The sequence below is a fragment of the Dreissena polymorpha genome, chromosome 7 (genome assembly GCF_020536995.1).
Source record: "Dreissena polymorpha isolate Duluth1 chromosome 7, UMN_Dpol_1.0, whole genome shotgun sequence".
NCBI classification, from domain to species: domain Eukaryota; kingdom Metazoa; phylum Mollusca; class Bivalvia; order Myida; family Dreissenidae; genus Dreissena; species Dreissena polymorpha.
In genome coordinates this window covers 2818822-2839094 of record NC_068361.1, presented here as the reverse complement: position 1 = coordinate 2839094, position 20273 = coordinate 2818822, and the positions used below count along the sequence as shown (strand labels likewise).

General features: G+C 36.3%; 1 protein-coding gene across 1 annotated transcript; it reads left to right on the top strand.

Annotated features, from left to right (window-relative positions):
- The first annotated feature begins 346 nt into the window (after positions 1-346).
- Positions 347-18883, top strand: LOC127838132 (UPF0462 protein C4orf33 homolog). Its single transcript, XM_052365704.1, has 5 exons — positions 347-440; positions 1574-1675; positions 16267-16330; positions 18098-18199; positions 18775-18883. Exons 1-5 carry the CDS (start codon positions 347-349, stop codon positions 18881-18883), a joined length of 471 nt encoding a protein of 156 aa, XP_052221664.1.
- The last annotated feature ends 1390 nt before the right edge of the window (positions 18884-20273 follow it).

The following is a 20273-nucleotide window of genomic DNA, read 5'->3' as shown; positions in this document are numbered from 1 at the left end:
TAAACAGTTGCAAGCATGAGTTGAATGCTTTTCGTTATCTGTCGCACGAACAATGCTACTTGTTCTTTGAGTATAATCAGTCGCAAACTGGAACATGCATTTAGAAATTCATGAAACATGTTCAGTTTTAAAAAAGTTTGCACAATACAGCGTTACGATTTTATTTGAAAATTTGGATTGATTATTAATCGAACAATACCAATTTATCTTGACGATATGTTGAATATGAAATTACGAGTATTAATAAGTTGTTTGTTTATAATCTCAAAGCTCAATATTACGTTCTTTGTTATATATAATGTATAATGTACCCGTTATTAAAAACTGTTGCCCGGTGTTGCAGGGCATGTCGGTTGCCTATCGTATCAACACCACACGGGACGGACGGCCAGTCAATCACGACCCTGTCACTATTACAGTGGGACCCGTGGATGCTAATGGTAACCTAGCATCATTAATACAGTAGAGGATACTCGGCCAGCGATGGCTCAAGAGTTTATTTTGCAAAGCTTTCAGAACCACAAACATAGTTGAAGCACATCTTTTAGCTTGAACTACTTGATTCTTAACCGTTTAACGGAAATTCCATGCATTTGTTTTTATTTAAAAACCTGCCAAAATAAACATATTTACATGATTTGGAAATAAAAAAATAAAACGACACGAACATCAACGATGTGACATCATTAAAATGTTTGGAGATGCTGTTAAGTTTATCAGATGGACTATCATATCCTAATTTCCGAATTAAAGACGGGTCAATGTTTTTGTAGTTTAAAAGCATTACATGTAAAGCTGTGGTGTTCGGTGTTGAGATGCTTATAATATGGGTAATCACAGATGCAAACCATGTGATCTTTTTGGGTGTTGACCCCGACTCAGTTTCAGGAATTTAAAGTTAGAGTTATTTTACAAGGTCACATGACTGACTGCCTGTGCGGGTAATAATAATTTCTGAACGAATATATCCAATACAACATAGCACACGCGTCGTTGCACTGTTGCACTTCTGATTAATAAGACTTTAGAGTTTTCGAAAAATGACATTCTGTAGGCAAGTGATGTAAACCGTGTATTGTTGATTATATTCTGATATCACTCTCCGAGTATTGAAGACTTAAATAAATCATCCGTTACAATACACAATTAAAACTCTAAGGTTAACCTCTATGTATACAGGGTATATGTATGCATAGAGAATATTATGTGAGTTTTGGATAAAGAATACAATATAAAGTTTATCATGCGAGGCTTAGAACGCAGGTATCGCGAGGCTTGCCGAGCGCTAACATGTTTCGAGCCGAGCATGATAAACTTGATCGTTATCCAAAACTCACATAATATTCTATTTATCCTATTATATCCACCTTTTTTCAATTAATAATTATATAATATCGCATTTTTGACGATTTTGTTTTTCCGTGATTGCCAAAACATATTCTCCCATTTTTGGAAAACCCCGAATCTGATCTAAAAATAGCGACAGTATAAATCTAAAGTTTATACGATCGTTGTTATACTATCGATTTTCATCTGGTAATAGTATAAATCAGTATAAGCCACCTGTCTCCAGGTCAGGTGATCCTCCAGGCCACTGGTCCCTATTTCAACGACCCCGGCGTGACAGCTAACAGCACGGCCGGACAGCCGTTCATGGGACTGTGGGACTATGAGGGTATATCAACTAAGTGTTACATCTAAGCCTCACTCTGGGAAAACGGGGTTTAATGCATGTGCGTAAAGTATCATACCAGATTGACATCACCGGCTCATTGGGGACTAGACTTTACGCTCATGCGTTAAGCCCCTTTTTCCTCTAAGCGCGGCTCATATGTGTCGACATTAAACTAATTTTAGTTCTCAGGCACACGCTGCTAAATAAAGGTATTGCGAAAATTATGTTGATACTTAGATCAAACACGATCGGACTAATTTGTTTAAAATTAAAATACTACAAATATTTTTTGTTCGTTGTTAGCAACAATAATTTAGTCTTTGTCTATAGAAAAATAAGCAAGCAGCATGTTGGAATCAGTATATTTGATATGCGATCGAAAACCACTTGAATTTCTTGTTTTGAAAGTATGCAATTAATCTTTAATTTCTGTGCAAATTATGCCGGAATAATTTATATCGACTTACTGTGAAATAACATGGTATGTCGACATAGTTTTGTAGCTTTTCCCACCTTAATTCTACTCGTCATAACGACATTAAGTTGAAGTCTCGACGTAAATGTTTCCGGCTTTTCCCGAAAATATATTTGGTCGACATGATCTAAGTCGACAAATCTACATAATTGTTGGCGTCATGCTCTGGTGAAAATGACTTGCCATCATAGTTTTAGTCGCCAGGATGAGTTATTTTTAAGCCATGAAACCTTTTTCGTATCATGTCGTCGTAGAATTTTGACATCATCCCATTATTGCAACATTGGTTCATGACTTCCGGCGTCGAACAGATTTTTAGTTTCTGGTATATTCTTTCGAAACACGCAATACCTCAGACAGTCCATTTTTACAGCAGGAATGCTTGGTATAAAGGTAAAAATAACATACAATGTTTGCAAACAATAAATATTAATGTGTTCGTTTGGTTTTATGAGCATTTAGAGAGCTTAAATCTCGATTGATTCATTTAGATATTTCTCTTCAACTAATACATGCAAAACGTGTGTTTAACGACTCACAACTTTTTTTTATATTGCAGATTTGTGTCTCAGTGGCACTGATATATGTTGACTCATCGTTAGCTGTACTTTCAAATCAAGAAAGGGATGTTTGGATTTCGCGTTATCACATACAGGGCTATACGCGTCTGGATATATGTGGATTCTTGCTTTTCCTACACAACACTGCTCTAACATGTCTGGAATGAACAGTTACATGACTGGGAGATCCACTGGCAATCAAAGAATTGAACGTTTTTGGGTAACTTTTAGAGTAAGTTTTACTGTGTTTTGGAGGAACTATTTTAAGGATATGGTAGACAGCGGCTTGCTTCGGATTGATGATCCTGTGCATTTAGAATGCTCGGGATTCTGTTTCATACCATTAATACAACGCGATCTGAATCCTTTCACCCATCTATGGAATTCTCATCGGATTCGGCAGCAAAGACATGTGGAAGCACCAAATGGGATACCGATAGTAATGTACTACCAGCCTGAGGCGTATGGAATCCGAGATTTTTCATTTCGGCTTCCTTGCGAATTGGAAACCATTGATCGTATTCAAGAGAGATACTTTGTAAAGAAACCGCAGTTTGGATGTAAAGATGACTTCATACCCGTCCTAGAACATGTGTGTGAAATGCAGCGGGAGCAACTGCCAATTCCTGAATCGATTGAAAGTGCAACTTCTTTGTTCTTGGCCTTTAATGAAATATTGGATGGTTACTAATTACATATGCAAAAATATATGCTTAAAAAAGTGGTTATATGTTATAAATTAAATCGTTAAGTTCGTTTAGTTCAAGTAAGTTTCGTTTCCAGTTTTATTTACAATGTGTCGATACGAAACACAAAATTGATATTATTGTTATTGGAATTGATCATGAAGTAGTTAAACGTTGTTTTTTTTTTGCTAAAATAAATTCACTCATATTGTTGTACACATTTACAGACATTGCAAACTTGGCAAAACAGATTAATCATGTTCCTCATTTCATTGTTAGATTGCAAAAGAATGAATGAAACGTCACTAATTGTTTGAAAACATGGCGGTCATTTAGTTATGAAATCCTCGTAAAGTGTGGAATGTTCCTTTCAATACATGGTTCTTTCTAAAGATTTATTAACATTTCATTTCAAACTTCAATATATGAAACGAAACGACTGTTGTAAATCTTATATTTAATATTAACACGGGCGCAAATAAATGATATGATATTTTGTATTTTCTTACTTGATTTGCTGTTCTTGAAACTGTAGTGTATATAGTACATGTTTGAAATAAATGTTCATACTGCAATACGATCTTTATTTTGTTGAATGGTCAAATAATTCGTTTTTGAGGAAATGGAAAATTATTCAAATGTGACACAAAATTGGGCTATTTGTAGATCAATTTTAGGGCTAGTTAATGTGATTGGTTTTTCTTCGTCGTCCGTCAAAATTTTCACTTAAGCGAAATCACCTACTCAGCTGTGTCAATATTACCAAAACATGAACAGTCTTTAAAGCTAGTAAGGTTGTTGTTTGCTTTTATTTCCATATTATATCCACATCGCACATTATTTATCAAAATATTTTCAAAAATGTGAAATATTTGGTTTATATGGTCCGATATAGATCGGTCTATGTTCTGACCCTATATATATATATAAACAAAAACGCTGTATTATTTTTTGCCGAAGCTTTCGACCTCACGGTCTTCATCAGCGGCCATTTTTTATTTCAAGATGTTTCAAATATGTACGGATATGACGTCGTGCATTTCCGGCGTCAACGTTGTTTTCGCGCCCTTTCATGTCTGTTTATTCTTGCACGTTGATGCCATATGGTCGGTATGTCCTTAGTTTTGCCTTCCATAATTGCTCAATGGTCTTGCGATACTCGTCCGACCCGTTTAGTTTTTCAAGTCCCATTATTTGAAAATCGTCCATGGAGTGTCCGTCTGTGTAGAAATGTTCAGCTGTCGGGTCACTGTGCTGTGTGCGAATACGCGACAGATTCAACAGATGTCGCTGGTACAGAGTTCCGCCGGTCTCTCCCACATACACGTACTTGCGACAGCGACGACAGTTGACCGCGTACACAACATTGGATGATTTGCAATCAACATTGTTTCTCACGCTGTACTTTCTGCCGCTGGGATCTGTGAAGTAGTCCGCCGTCATCATGTACGGGCAAATGGCGCACCTCTGCGCCCCACAGGGCCCGCTCATGTTGGGCTTCCAGAAGAACATCCTATTGTGTTTCTTGTGTACTAGGATGTCTTGCAGGTTGCAATCCCTTCTGAAGGCTACTAATGGTAGACGGACACTCCATGGACGATTTTCAAATAATGGGACTTAAAAAACTAAACGGGTCGGACGAGTATCGAAAGACCATTGAGCAATTATGGAAGGCGAAACTAAGGACATACCGACCATATGGCATCAACGTGCAAGAATAAACAGACATGAAAGGGCGCGAAAACAACGTTGACGCCGGAAATGCACGACGTCATATCCGTACATATTTGAAGCATCTTGAAATAAAAAATGGCCGCTGATGAAGACCGTGAGGTCGAAAGCTTCGGCAAAAAATAATACAGCGTTTTTGTTTAAATACAACAAGGCTAATAGAGACTTTGTTATATAACATTTTCATGATGACAACTCAAATAACGGATAACGTTGCTTTTGCGCGACTGAAGAAACTGACTGAGAAGATATGCCGGTATGAGAGTCATAGACATTTTTTGAAAGAATGCGTCAATGGTGAGATAGTTCCAAAAGGATTTACATTGAAGTGGAAGATGGATCTTCACACAAATGAAGAGGAAAATGGTCGCGTTGCTTAAGTCCTGCATAGAACATCACTCCACTTAGTGTCGGAGGGTATTGCTGTTTGTGACCGGGTTTTGCATGAGGTTATCAACTTGAAAAAGGAATATTCAAATAAGATGTCTTCCTCAATTACTAAACATAAATTCGAAAAGCTACAGAAAGAACTGGAACAATTTTCACTTGAAACACAAATTGAACTTTTAAGAACAAAGAAAAAGGAATTGAGCGTCCTTAAAAAAGACAACACACATTCTATTAACAGTTTAATACTTGAAGATAAAAATGTCGCTACTGACAAACCGGAAGTGCAGTGTTACCACACCGGAAAATGTTAAATGACTGCAGAAAGCGTCCATGTCGCCGCAGAGGAACCGGAAGTGGGATCTATTGGTTCAGAAAGACTTTCCATGCCTACAATAGACATGCATGTGTTGTTAGACAAGCCGGAAGTGCAACGCCGCTATACAGCAAACGGTTCAACGTCTAAAAATTGTCTTATCGTCACTGAGGGACCGTCGGTCCAACCGGATGTAGTGACTAACTTGTCTAAGAAGCAACTGACTGTCTCACAAATAAGAGTTCTATCTAAGGGATTGAAATTTGTTCCAACAAGAAGAGTCGTTGACAAAGGCAAATTGTTGACGGACCTCACTGCATGGGAACGTCGCATGCGTCTCAGAGAATATTTCTACTCTGAAGAGAGAGACGGACATCCTTATCAAGAGAAACCGTACAGGAAAAAGACGCCGTCAACATGGACTTTAAAAGCAGGCCGCGATAAATGGTTGGATGCGTATATCAAGGCTGTAAAGGATGACATCATCAAGGGTCTCAAAAGAAAGTTTAAGCTCAATATGAGTAAATCTGAAGAATACGCTCTAAAAGAACTTCTTAACGACGATGAAATTGTCATTCGGCCTGCTGATAAAGGTTCTGGTATAGTCGTAATGGATAGCACAGATTACATACAAAAATTAAAAGGTGAAATTTCCGATAGCGACACATATGCGGAAGTTACCGACGACAAGACAAAATCAGTGCAAAACATGGTAAAAAAGGTGGTAGACAACCTGTACAAAAGAGGTTCCATAGACAGTGATCTCCGACAATACATGACAGGGAACGATGGCACTTCCGGTAAGCTTCAAGGGAACCCGATGTTACATAAGCAAGGAATGCCGTTACGCACCATTGTGAATGGTAGAAGCCACCCGACAGAGAAAATGGCGGAAATTGTTGAGGACCAGTTGCGAAGCCATGTGACGTCACTTCCGTCGTTTGTAAGAGACACTATGGACTTTTCAAACAAAATACAAAAAGTGAAACAACCTCTTCCGGAAGGTACGTTTATTCTCTGTTTAGGTGTTAAGGCCCTGTATCCGAGTGTCCCGAGAGATGAGGCCCGTGCTGCGACTATAGAGGCTTTAAACAGGCGAGCGCACCCGGAAATTCCTACAGAGGACGTCATCGTGATGATGGACACCGTGTTGGAAAACAACACATTCTCTTTCAACGACGTACACTTTATACAGACGGAAGGGACGGCAATTGGCTCACGCCTCGGGCTAAACTATGCATCAACCTACATGGGTGCTTGGGAAGAGGAACTGTTCCGGCGGTCAGAAAAGCAACCGCTCGCATACTTCCGGTTTGTGGATGATATGTGGGGCTTATGGACGCATGGTTTCGAGGCACTTAAAACTTTCCACACACAAGGAAATGAAATCAATCCTCGCATTAAACTTGAGCTCCGCTATTCTTCGGAAAAACTCGAGTTCCTGGACACGGTGACATCAATACAAACCGGGCGCCTTCAAACCGACCTATATACTAAACCTACTGATAAACATCTTTACCTACACAGGGATTCTTCGCACCCGGAGTCTACAAAAAAAGCGATACCATATGGTCTGGGTGTGCGTGTGAAAAGAATTTGTTCAGAGGAGGTTACCTACCGGAAGCACAGACAGGCGGTGAAAGCACAGCTCGTAAACCGTGGATATGACAAAGAGAGTTTGTAGAGACCAAATTAATAAAGGTCGACAATAAAAAGAGAGAGGACCTTCTACGCGAAAAGAAAAACTCGGAACGTAATACAAGGATTCCGCTCGTGATTACGTTTTCGCGCGCACTACCGAACATCGGCCGTATCATCCGCAGACACCTACACACGCTGCACACGTCTGATCGCATGAAGGAAGTGTTCCCTGAGCCCCCATTAGTAGCCTTCAGAAGGGATTGCAACCTGCAAGACATCCTAGTACACAAGAAACACAATAGGATGTTCTTCTGGAAGCCCAAAATGAGCGGGCCCTGTGCCATTCGCCCGTACATGATGACGGCGGACTACTTCACAGATCCCAGCGGCAGAAAGTACAGCGTGAGAAACAATGTTGATTGCAAATCATCCAATGTTGTGTACGCGGTCAACTGTCGTCGCTGTCGCAAGTACGTGTATGTGGGAGAGACCGGCGGAACTCTGTACCAGCGACATCTTTTGAATCTGTCGCGTATTCGCACACAGCACAGTGACCCGATAGCTGAACATTTCTACACAGACGGACACTCCATGGACGATTTTCAAATAATGGGACTTGAAAAACTAAACGGGTCGGACGAGTATCGCAAGACCATTGAGCAATTATGGAAGGCAAAACTAAGGACATACCGACCATATGGCATCAACGTGCATGAATAAACAGACATGAAAGGGCGCGAAAACAATGTTGACGCCGGAAATGCACGACGTCATATCCGTACATATTTGAAACATCTTGAAATAAAAAATGACCGCTGATGAAGACCGTGAGGTCGAAAGCTTCGGAAAAAAAATAAATATATATATATATATATATATTATATATATAGAGAGAGATTATAATAAATTATTAGAAAATATATATATATAATATGTATGTATTAATATATACAATTGTCTGCATTCATTATTTCGGTTCCTTATCTAAAAGTCTTAAAAAAGCATTTTCGGACTTGATGTATATATTAACAACATCCGTACAAGCTTAATTGTAATCTTCATTACTTGTGTTTGCATATCTTAAACATCAAAAACCCACGTTAAAGGCATATCATGAATGTCGTAGGCGTTTATCTATTTAGTTATTTTTTCATCAAACATTTAGTTTTTTCTACTATTTTAGAATCGGATCTACCTAATAAATATACGCGAAATATCAAAGGGTAGTGTAAACATATTACAGCGGGTATTTGTGATATGTTGTTAAATAGAGACACGCTATTATATGCAATTAGTGTATTTAAATGACCATTTACGAATTTGGATCAAACCGATACGATGGTATTTCTTGTTAAGCTACTTTTGTATATCCCTAGTGGGTTATTATTCAGTTGACCGATTTTGAAACGCAGTAGCGTCTTTATCCGAAATGAACCAGATGCAATAAGTGTATTTAAATGACCATTTACGTGACCATTAAGATCAAACCAATGCGATGGTATTTCTTGATAAGCTGCTTTTGTGGGTGACCGATGGCCGATTTTGTATCACAGTAGCATCTTTTACCGAAATGAACCAGATTTCCGATTGAACCTGAACAATTCATGTAAGATTGAGATAGCAATTGTATTCATGGTCGTACACAATCAACGTAATCTTTTAAGATAGAACGTGATTTATGATAAAGGAAACACCATCCAGTTCAACCGTGGCGAGTAAAGTTAAATTTGACATTGGCTTAGGGGAAAATGTTTTGTAAAATAAGAAACTGTTAATATACTTAGCCGGTAATTAGTTTAATCTTTGTAGGTCATTTGAAACTGTCTTTCATGAATCTTATAAATATTCCATGTCGTATACAAAATAGCTTACTAAAAGAAAAGAGCCCTTAACTAAGCATATGGTCGAGTAAACCACGTGTACCGTACTTTTATAAATGGTTCTCGTTTTAATGCCCATGCAGATGTGCATTTATTATTTTTTGATACATTTTATTCACAAACCCCAAGCATCCTATTCGAATATGTAATTGACGTGAGAGAATCGCAAGTTATAAATTATCTATATGACTATAGGAAGCACACCGTTTCAGTCTTAAAAAATGTTTAAATTCTTGTCATTCAATAAGTTATGATTTGTTCAATAATAAACAAGAAACATGTTCTGAAAATTAAAGTTGTTACTAGATTTACCAGAAGTGATACATAACAAAAATCAGGCGCGAATAAAAGATTATTTGATACGCTTAAATTATCAACCTTTGCAAACCGATAACAACCCCTTCAAACTGGTCACTATATAATATAGTAACGTGTTATTGTCAGGGATACAAATTTAAACACGGCCGTGATACTGTGAAAGTCTGTGGCAAAAAGGTCTTTACTTTCGTGCAGTTCTAAGCAGGTTCGGGTTCGCTCTCCGCCCGACATTATAAAATATGTCATCATTTATCAGGCAATCTCTTAGACGGCCAATTTTAAATTTAATCTTACCTTAACCCATTTATGCCTAGCGTCTAGAAAAAAGGCCTTTGCAAACAGCGTAGACCAAGATGAGACGCCGCATGACGCGGCGTCTCATCGGGGTCTGCGCTGTTTGCTAAAAGGAATTTATGTAAGAAATATTCTAAATATAGAAATCAATATACCAGACATCCCTAATTTTGGAAATAAATCGATCCAAATAAGTAGGATGGGAGAGACCACTAGGCATAAATGGGTTAATCTGATACAATTAGGATAGCCACTGAAATGCGTATGTGCACACATTACAGGTGAACATTTTGGACCAGGACACGTGTCAGTTGTGTAAATGTTATCCTAAATAGGAATGAAATACTGTTGAAAACGGTAAAAAATCTTACAAATGAAAAACAAAACAAAAACAATCAAAAGAACAAATGCCTTTGTTTATTGCAGACTTCTGCAGAATAGTATTATCGCATGAAAACACTCCACGAAAAATAGCAATGTACGTGAAACAGAAATATGTAATTATTAGAAACACACTTTAAATTAACTTTACAAATCAATAAAACCGCAGAGTTTATATTAACGCTTAAGAACCTGGCACTTTTAGGGGATTGTACAAATTCTCATCTTAATATAAGCCTTGTTCTGAGAAACTGGGCTTAATGCATTTGCGTAAAGTGTCATCACAGATAAGCCTGTGCAGTCCGCACAGGCTAATCAGTGACAACACTTTCCGCCTTAACTTGATTTTCGGTAAGGAGGGACTTCCTTGAAACTAAAAATACCATAAAAGCGGAAAGTGTCGTCGCACATGCATTTTGCCCAATTTTCTCAAAACAAGGCTCAAATATTCTTACTTTAGAAGCTGACTCTCGTCGTGGAAATCTGTCATAGCTCATCTAAGTTTATACACATTCTGTAACTCTTGTAACTGTCCTTAGTAAAGGAATGATACATTGGAACTGATCTTAGTGTCTTCATGCTTGTAACATACTTGGTATTTATAAATTAATAATCGTAGAAAGTTTTTAATAAATCTTTTATCACAACAACCATAATTTCATAAATAGGATTCTGGAATTGTGGAGATTATTTATAGATGTTTAATTATAAAGAATATAATGTAATATATGTTTAATTATAGAGAAAATAATGGTTTAAATAACATTATAGAATCTTAATTTAAATATTTACCAAGTGATAAGAGAAAGTCATTAAGTTTACATTAAAACGTACCACGGTTATCACGGTGCAAATTAAAACGTGACTGCCTATAGGTATATACTTTAAGATGTCAAACAAGATTAGTTATGAAACACAGATAATTTCTGTCAAACACCTGCCGAACGCTTCATTAAATCGGAACATAGTGCAAATTAAAACGTGACTGCCTATAGGTATATACTTTAAGATGTCAAACAAGATTAGTAATGAAACACAGTCCGAATATACTTATCTTGAAAAGCCATCAAAAATATTCGTTGACATGTTCATATAAGATAATTTCTGTAAAGCACCTGCCGACCGCTCATTAATTCGGAACATAAGAGAGTCGGTCAACCGACATATTAATAATGGCAAATCAAAAAATGCATACAGCCTGTTTGGTCAGTTTGATTTTTCATGGTTCTAAAAAGACAATAAAGTAGAGCAGTCACGTTTTCTTGTCGTGGCGGCCATATTGTTCGCCGTGCTGTAAAATTGAATTACACGTACATTAGCCAGCGTTGTTTTAGACAATATTCAACAAAAATAAATCACGATGAAAAGAGAAATGAACTTTGTTTGTTACTGTATGTTTTCCACGAACAATGTGTAATTTCGTTACATGCTTAAGAACTTGAACCTGGTCATAAAATGCGCCGCTTCTCAGCAAAGATTCTTCACTCGAATCATACCATGGATCTCCTACTGCTTGCTTTTAATGCTCGGCATTTAATTATGTTATAACTACTTCTGATTTAAGTACAATTTAAATAACTTGGTTTTGATATAACTGTTATCGCTTCTACTTTGTGTACTTGATTTTCTTATGCATAATATATTGCAATTATTACTGCTGCTAATACTACTACACACATTATTCATGATTTTTATTGAACAAGGGGCCAAACACAAACCATATTTTGATTGAGATAATTTTTGTCTGTAAAAAGACTTTTATTTGTTCATCGTACATGTTGTTTTTTTAAGTCTAAGACGACAGAGGCATGGATGTATTTACAATGAGAATTAATACCTTGTTATTGACATCAATGTTTGTGCTCATAAAAAACAGATACACGCGGATATCACCCGTTAAACGATAAGGCAAGAGAGATAACTGCGTACTTACATTATATAATATTTTTGAATTACGTCGCTTGATTTGTATTTCTGCTTCTTATTACAATACTTATTATATGACCCTATATAATAAGGTTATTTGAATACAATATTTCGTAGAAGTATTTTTCTTAAAAATAAGAAGGTACGTAATTAAAGGTCCTTGAAAATGTTGGGCTACAAAAATATTTATCTGGAAGTTTAGCGGGTAAAATGCAAATTTGATAATTTTTCGTACACTGAACCACTGCATGTATATATATACTAAACCGGATTATTAATGTGTTATTGAAAGCGAATTATGCATTTAATCGCCAATTATACGTGCAGTCATCATTGTAAAACGACAAAAATGAACGGCGAATATAAAAGTAACGCTTGACTTTTTAACCGGGTATATACGATTATTTATATGTGTTCAATTGTAATATATTGATAGAATATGTTACAATTACACAAAATAGGCAAGAAAAATTATACATTAAAGCAGAATTTCATAAAATGCAGCAAAGACAAATTAGCGGCCCGTGCCGATTGTGACGTACATATTTTCCTACAATAACCGAAGCATTCGTCTTTGTATTTGGATTGGAGTTAGTGTTCGTGTGTCGTATGAATGAATAGATATCGTTGCAGGAATTCAAATAAACCGTTAAACTAAGTTTAGATTCACATCGTACATGTATGATATACATGCTGGCGAATTCGGCTGTACAGCCGTTTTCAATTTCAGAATTAAATATCTGGCTTATTTCGCATTTTTCGACACATGTTCCCTTAACTTTTATTTTAATTTATATTGAAATACATATATAATACGTTTTTTTACACATTTTATATAAATTCATAAATATTTGACAAACTCGTATATACCCGCTTTAATGGCATTTTATTTTCCTTGCAGTTGATTACATAATTACAAGTGCCCTATGTTTAACTAGTGTACATAATCCTGATTGGCTATAGTATATCATTTGACTGGGCTTTAATATTCAATGAAGCGAGTTGCCTCTACGAAGCGCACGTGGAAATCAAGCGTGGGACTACTTGGATTAATTATGCCATGTGCGACATGTACACAGTCGAAACTGCGTATTGGAAAAGGAGGCGCTTACTAAATTCATGCACGAATAAATCCCAAATTATATTGTCTTTTAGCCAAACCATTGAAAACGTATGCACATGCAGACTGATATTGTTATTACATGTAAAAGAATTGAAACGCTCTTTTTTTCGCTTCATCGATGTAAGTAGGTTAGTTTTGGTATTAAATTCGGCTTTATGCAAATTAGTTCCTCACCAAAAAACATATACATTTTCAACTGGAGACAACTAAACATCATACATTTAAAAGACCGAAAAGCGCGTTCAAGATAACACTTCAATAGCTGCAGTGAAGTATCAATCAGATACTATAATGGTGAGCATTACAATCCGATTCAATAAAAACTTCAGATTTAACAAAAGTTGAGCTTCAAATCTTCGCATAGAAGCTGATAATTTAAATAATAAGTCTCTTATTCTAAATATAAAATTTAAAAAGATTATTTATTAAACAACATAACAGCTAATGAGTTTTAAACTGTTCTTCGGTATTTATTCAGAAAAAGTAAGACAAATGAAAACAAAGTTACGGACATATCACTTTCTGAAATGGCCAGAAGTGGATGGGATAATGTAATTGCTTGTATTAACATTCTATTATGAAGTTTGGAACAATGTGAACAATTAAAATAACATATACTTCAGTGATGCATGAACCAGTTCTAATGAAATCTTTCAAAAAGAGTCAATAATAACATGTTTTCACCTTATAAACCACTTTCTTCTTGGGCTTTGGAAGTCATTTTTTCTTGCTTTGTTCATAAATCAATTGACACCTGCTGGAACCTACACTACTGTAGAAGATAATGTTAGAGAAAGGATACTTTTGAGCATGAAAAAAATGTAAACAACTAGAGTAAAAAAATAGTACACTTGAAAAAGTATGGTGGGCCAGTAAAGATAATTTTAAAAACATTATATGAAAGATACATGCATATTGAAAACATGTTAATTAAATCCCTTTAATTTATATTAGAACTATAAATATAATGATATATCAATGTGTTTGTTAAAGTGATGTTTTACACTGTTTCCAAAAGTTGCAATCAAATTTATATTTGTCATTCTGGTCAACCATACTTTTTCCAACTATTTTTAGACTCAATTTGTTTACATTTTTCTTACAAAAAAAGAGATATTTTTTTCAGTGTTTCTGGTATGTTATATTTAATCATACTTCAACATTATCTTCTACAGTAGTGTAGGTTCCAGCTGGTGTTAATGGATTTATGAACAAAAAAAAGAAAATAAGGACTTACAACGCCCAAGATAAAAGTGGTTTATAAGGTGAAAACATGTGATTATTTACTCTTTTTGAAAGATTTCATTACAACTGGTTCATGTATCATTTAAGTATATGTTATTTTAGTTCTGCATATTGTTCCAAATTTAATATAGAATGCTAATATAAGGAATTATTATTTGACATTACTTCAACCACTTCTGACTATTTAAGAAAGTGATATCTCCTTAAACAACAAAACACGTAACACAAACAAGAGGGCAAAGAGGCCCTAGGTCGCTCACCTTAGGGAATGATATGAAAAGAAAGACGAGTTAAACTCGTGTGCAAATAATTAAGATCATTTATATGACAAAGGCTGACTTCAATAAGTGAAGGGTTGTGCCTTTTCTCAATTATTTTTTATAATTCATTTGATGGGTTTGCAGACAATAACATGCAGTTATAACAAAATCCTTTGATGCATAGTTAATGAATGACCTAATAATGAATCAAATTTGTGACCTTTGACCTCAATGTGTCACCTTGACCTTAGACCCTAGGATTATGGGTATTGAATGTGAACACCCCCAGATGATTCAGATTAACTATGGCAAGTTTCATGCCTCTGACTCATGTGTTAATGGAGATAAAGCTCTAAGCTTATATTAAAAAGCATTGTTTTCAAGATATAAAGGGCCATAACTCCATTATTAACAGATGGTGTACAATGCCGTTTGGCGTGCATCATCCTCTTATCCATATATATACCCATACCACGTTTCAATAAAATCCGCCACAGCACTTCAAAGGTATGGCTCCGGACACAAAAGTGCCGGAAAGACGGACGGATGGACAACGCCAAAACAATATCCCTCCGCCTATGGCGGGGGATAACAAAATCAAGATTAACAACAGACATATCATGTTTTAACTTAAAAAAGTGTCCCTCAATTTGGTTTATCTGAAAGAACTGAACAAAAGTGTCACTATCTATGTAAAAGCCATACAGCACTAGTGTATGGATGAATCGTACTGAAAGTACTTAAGTACGCTCAATAGAAAATTTGCGATAAAAACTGAACTAAAAATGAGCAAAAATAAACATAACAATATAGCACAATAAAAACTGAACTAAAATGTTATTTCACAGTAAGCCGATATAAACTAATCCGGCATGACCATATTATTTGGGCACCATATACGCTTCCATAATTTTTAAACAACGACCTTTGTCCACATAAATTATACTGACTCCTTCAGTTATATCGCCATGTCAACATTATGTTACTCGCAAGTCATCAAGATATATGCCAGTCATACAGTAAACAACACAGAAATAGATAAATTTACAATACGGCTAAAGGTTAAAATATCGGTAGAGATTTAGGCTCTTATGTCAACATGCGAGTTGTTTAAGTCTTGACAACTTATCTTATCTCGAAAAATCATTATAATTTTAGGCGTCATGCTCTTTTGAAAATGATTTGCCATTGTAGTTATAGTCGACACGATGGGTTATTTTTCGCGACATGACACCTTTTTCATATCATGCCGTCATAGAATGTTGAGATCATCACAGTATCAGGGTGTACCATATACGTTTCCATAATATTGTGTTCAATTGTGGAGCATGAAACACGAAAATCATGTCGTTTTTGTGTCTTTTCCAGTTGCCGAAGTTTTCTTTTTATATGACAGAAATCAATATATGGAAGTGGAACTTTCACCGAACCTGTCTTTTATCTGCTAAAACGAATTAATACGTTCGTTTATATGTCGTTAGTCGTTTTTATAAAGTGTCAATATCGTGTTTATAAAGTACGTGTACTAAGGCAATGTTATTTTCAAAACATCAACACTTATCCGTTTAAATAATTAACTAGATAGCAATCGCATTGTTTCTCGTTTACTCCTAGGTATTTTTTAGAGCTTCAGTCCACCATGTTTATTAAAACATAGACACGCGGAAATAATTTCTTAAGGATATATTACCGACACAAACACTAAAACCCAATCATGTACAATTTGACTAATAATACCGATTTGGAGATTATAACTAGTCTAGTTAGCGTGTGCTGCCTCTGTGCTCAATAAAATGTTGTTTAAAGGCATCCGTTGAAATGGAAGTAAATTGCGTTTAAAAACATCCTTTGTAACAAAATATATACTTATTATGTTTTCGTTTCAAAGCGCTCCTTGTAAGTAGAATATACCGTAAGCATGGTAAAAACGTAGTAGTTTGTCTTGATAAAATGAGCCTCGCTATTGGAAAATGGGGTTTAATGCATATGCGCAAGTGTCGACCCAGATTAGCCTATGCTTTCCGCACAGGCTACTCAGGTACGACACTCCACAGAGACTGGATTTTAATTCGGAAGACATTAAATTTAAACGAGAATTCCATAAATGCGGAAATTTTCGCCCCTTATTAGCCTGTGCGGAATACACTGGGACGCCACTTTACGCACACGCATTTTTTTCCTGGGCGAGGCTCAAATAAATGACCAACTCGTTATCATTTGACCGATTTCAAGGCGAATTTTTTTGAAATTATTGTCGGGAAGATGCCCGTAAGAAACGATTTTGAATGTTTTAAAGTATTTGTAGAAATAGGCTTAAACATACAACAATAGAAAATATATTTTACACACAACTACACGCTCAGAACAATAATTCTTTGTTTGATGTCTTAACATGGTTATATTTGGTATATTAATATTCTTATTTCAACCCTTAACAGTTCTGAAAATTCCAATGAGAATCGCATTTGGATTACCGGGCTAAATACATGTGCATAAAATGTCGTCAAAGCCTAGCCTTTGGAGTCCGTATAGGCTTATCAGGGACGCTAGATTCCGCTTAAATGTAATTGTTCGTTCTTAGCGAAATCCAGTTACGGCCAAAAATGTCGTCCGTAATAAGCCTGTGCGGAATACACAGGCTAATCTCGGACGACACTTTACTCACATGCATTAAGCCCTGGTTTCCCAGAGCGAGTATTAAATACAATTATTTTACAATTGGATATGTCTTTTACAAGTTCTGTGAATTGTTGTTTTGAAGCCACGGGTTGCACCTTCTTCTGCTATTGAAAGGACAGAGGGATTCGTTTAAGGTAAATAACCCGCCGTCTGGCGATAACCCTTCATAACTACAACGATTTGCAGTTTTCACGTAATATATTTCGTAATATCTTCCAACATGGCCAGTTTTCCTTCCTTGATGAACTCGACTTATATACAAATTAACTCGTAAATACTCGTCGGCGTTTATGAAAATTAAGCGTAATTTTCACTACAGTTTATACTATGACGAAACGAAGAGAAATGCTAAGTAGTTAAAGATTACAACTTTGCGGATTTGATACTTATATTTGAAATGACATTATTAAACGTTTTTGTTAGCCAATTATCACATATAAATTAACAATTGATTGATTGATTGGTTGATTGATAGATCGGTTGATTGCTTTCTTGATTAATTGATTGGTTGGTTGATTTATATGTCCATACTTAACGCGTATGCTAACCACGGGTCGGGAACAGGACGTACGTACGAGGTCTTGTATCCTGTGCCGACCGGAAAATATTCCGACCCAGACTTGTGCGTACATGTTACAGTATTGAACGTCTATTGTTATGTTTGATTTTTGAATATCGATATGATATGTTTCTATGTTTTTGTATCAACATTTACTTGTTTATGCAAAAAGTATCATAACTAAGTACCATATTACGTCGAACTACACATTTTGCTAAGTAACCCTGGTCCCCTCGTTTAATATTATAATCTGTCAAGAAGCATTTAAACGACATTTTCTCGCCGATAAAATTGGCTTTCTTTGTCAAATTCAACATGCTAAACAAATCGCGTAATGGCATGTGCATAGGATTTGAAGGATTTACTGAGAACGAAGGTGGAGTTTACGGTTTATTGAAGTGCGCTACCCTATTCGCTGGTAATGAACCCGTGGTTCACGCAAAAACGGCATGTTCAGTACCAATTATCTGCAATCGTAAATACTCGGCCTTCGCTTTGAAACAATCGATACATGCCGCGAAAGGCTAAGTACTTCCGATATACCACTCTCCTGTACATTTCCCCTCGTATAATATTACAATCGGTATGTTGATACTAACACCGGTGTACTGATACACACTTGAAATGTTTTATTTCAGCCATAAACTGGACTGCTTCCAACACATGGACTTCCGTCATCTGCTCCCGAACAACTGGAGTCCGCACTACACCAGCCCCGAGTGGGACCCAATCGTCGCAGTCGGCTAGGCAGCTCGCAAGCAGCGCCCACATTATTATTATTTTATATGAGACGCGTTATTTGGAAACTGGGCTTAATGCGTATGCGTAAAGTGTCGTCCCAGATTAACATGTGTAGTTCGCACAAACTTTTTAGTGGCGACACTTTCCGCTTTTGTGTAATTTGGTTTAGAGGAAGTCTCTTCTTACTGAAAATCCAGTTTAGGCGGAAAGTATCATCCCTAATTAGCTTGTGCGGACTTCGCAGGCTAATCTGGGACTATACTTAACGCACATGCATTAAGCCCAGTTTTCCCGGAACAAGGCTGATATTATTGTTTTTAACTTACCACAGTTTTACTTTTATTGATTCTTGTTCACAAACGAAAATACCTTTAATATACCGGTGTTGTATATTTTGTTTTTTAATTAGCTACACGAAAAGCTCCCTATGTCGTGATTTTTTCGTTTTAGTTTCTTATCTTCTGACCTCGGTCTGCAGTGTAGAAACATTTTCAATATATGGAAATATCGCAGTGCTTAAATAACCATATTTATCATACCGCTAAATTGATATAAATATTTATCATACCCCTACATTGATATCTGCATCAGAGGGGGTAATCACGTGACGAACAAAATGGCGACGTCCATGCCGAGACAGGTATTTTTCGCCGTTTTATACCCATTATTACTTGTATTAATTGTTCAAATGCCGCTCACTTTCCAGACATACCACGAGAGTGATAAGCGTTTATTTCGTATTGATATTTGCTCTTTTTATCGACTTAACTCGCTGCGAATTTTCTTAAAGGGAACTATAATTTGTGAACCGCTAAAAAATTTCGCGGCGCTTTAAGTCGAGATATAGAGCGAATACAGCTTTTTGAATGCTGACCATGTACACGCATAGCGTTAAGAAGTTTTCATATTTATAATATATTCAATACATACTGTTAACATTTCTGGCATTTAATCATCGATACCACCATAATAATGGTAAAACTGTTACAACTTCGTCAGCAGTCAAACCCAGCCAAACGGTTATTTGTATAATTCTACTATTCGTGGTTTTTAGATTAACACATCTTACGGATGCATTTTTCCCGAAGTAAATATCGATTATATGTCTTAATTTCCTTTTAAAATGTATGTTATTGTGTTTTCACATATTTTGAAATGTGTTCAATTGGTCTAGTTTGCATGCGCCCGTTTAAAAAAAACGGGACGTATTATAGTTTAACCTTGGCGGCGGGTGGGCGGGCGGGCGGGGGTTGGCGGCGTTAACAGCAGTGTCCGTTCTCTAATTCAAATAGTTTTCATCCGATCTTCACCAAACTTGGTCAGAAGTTGTATCTAGACAATATCTAGGTCAAGTTCGAATATGGATTATGCCGGGTCAAAAACTAGGTCACAGGGT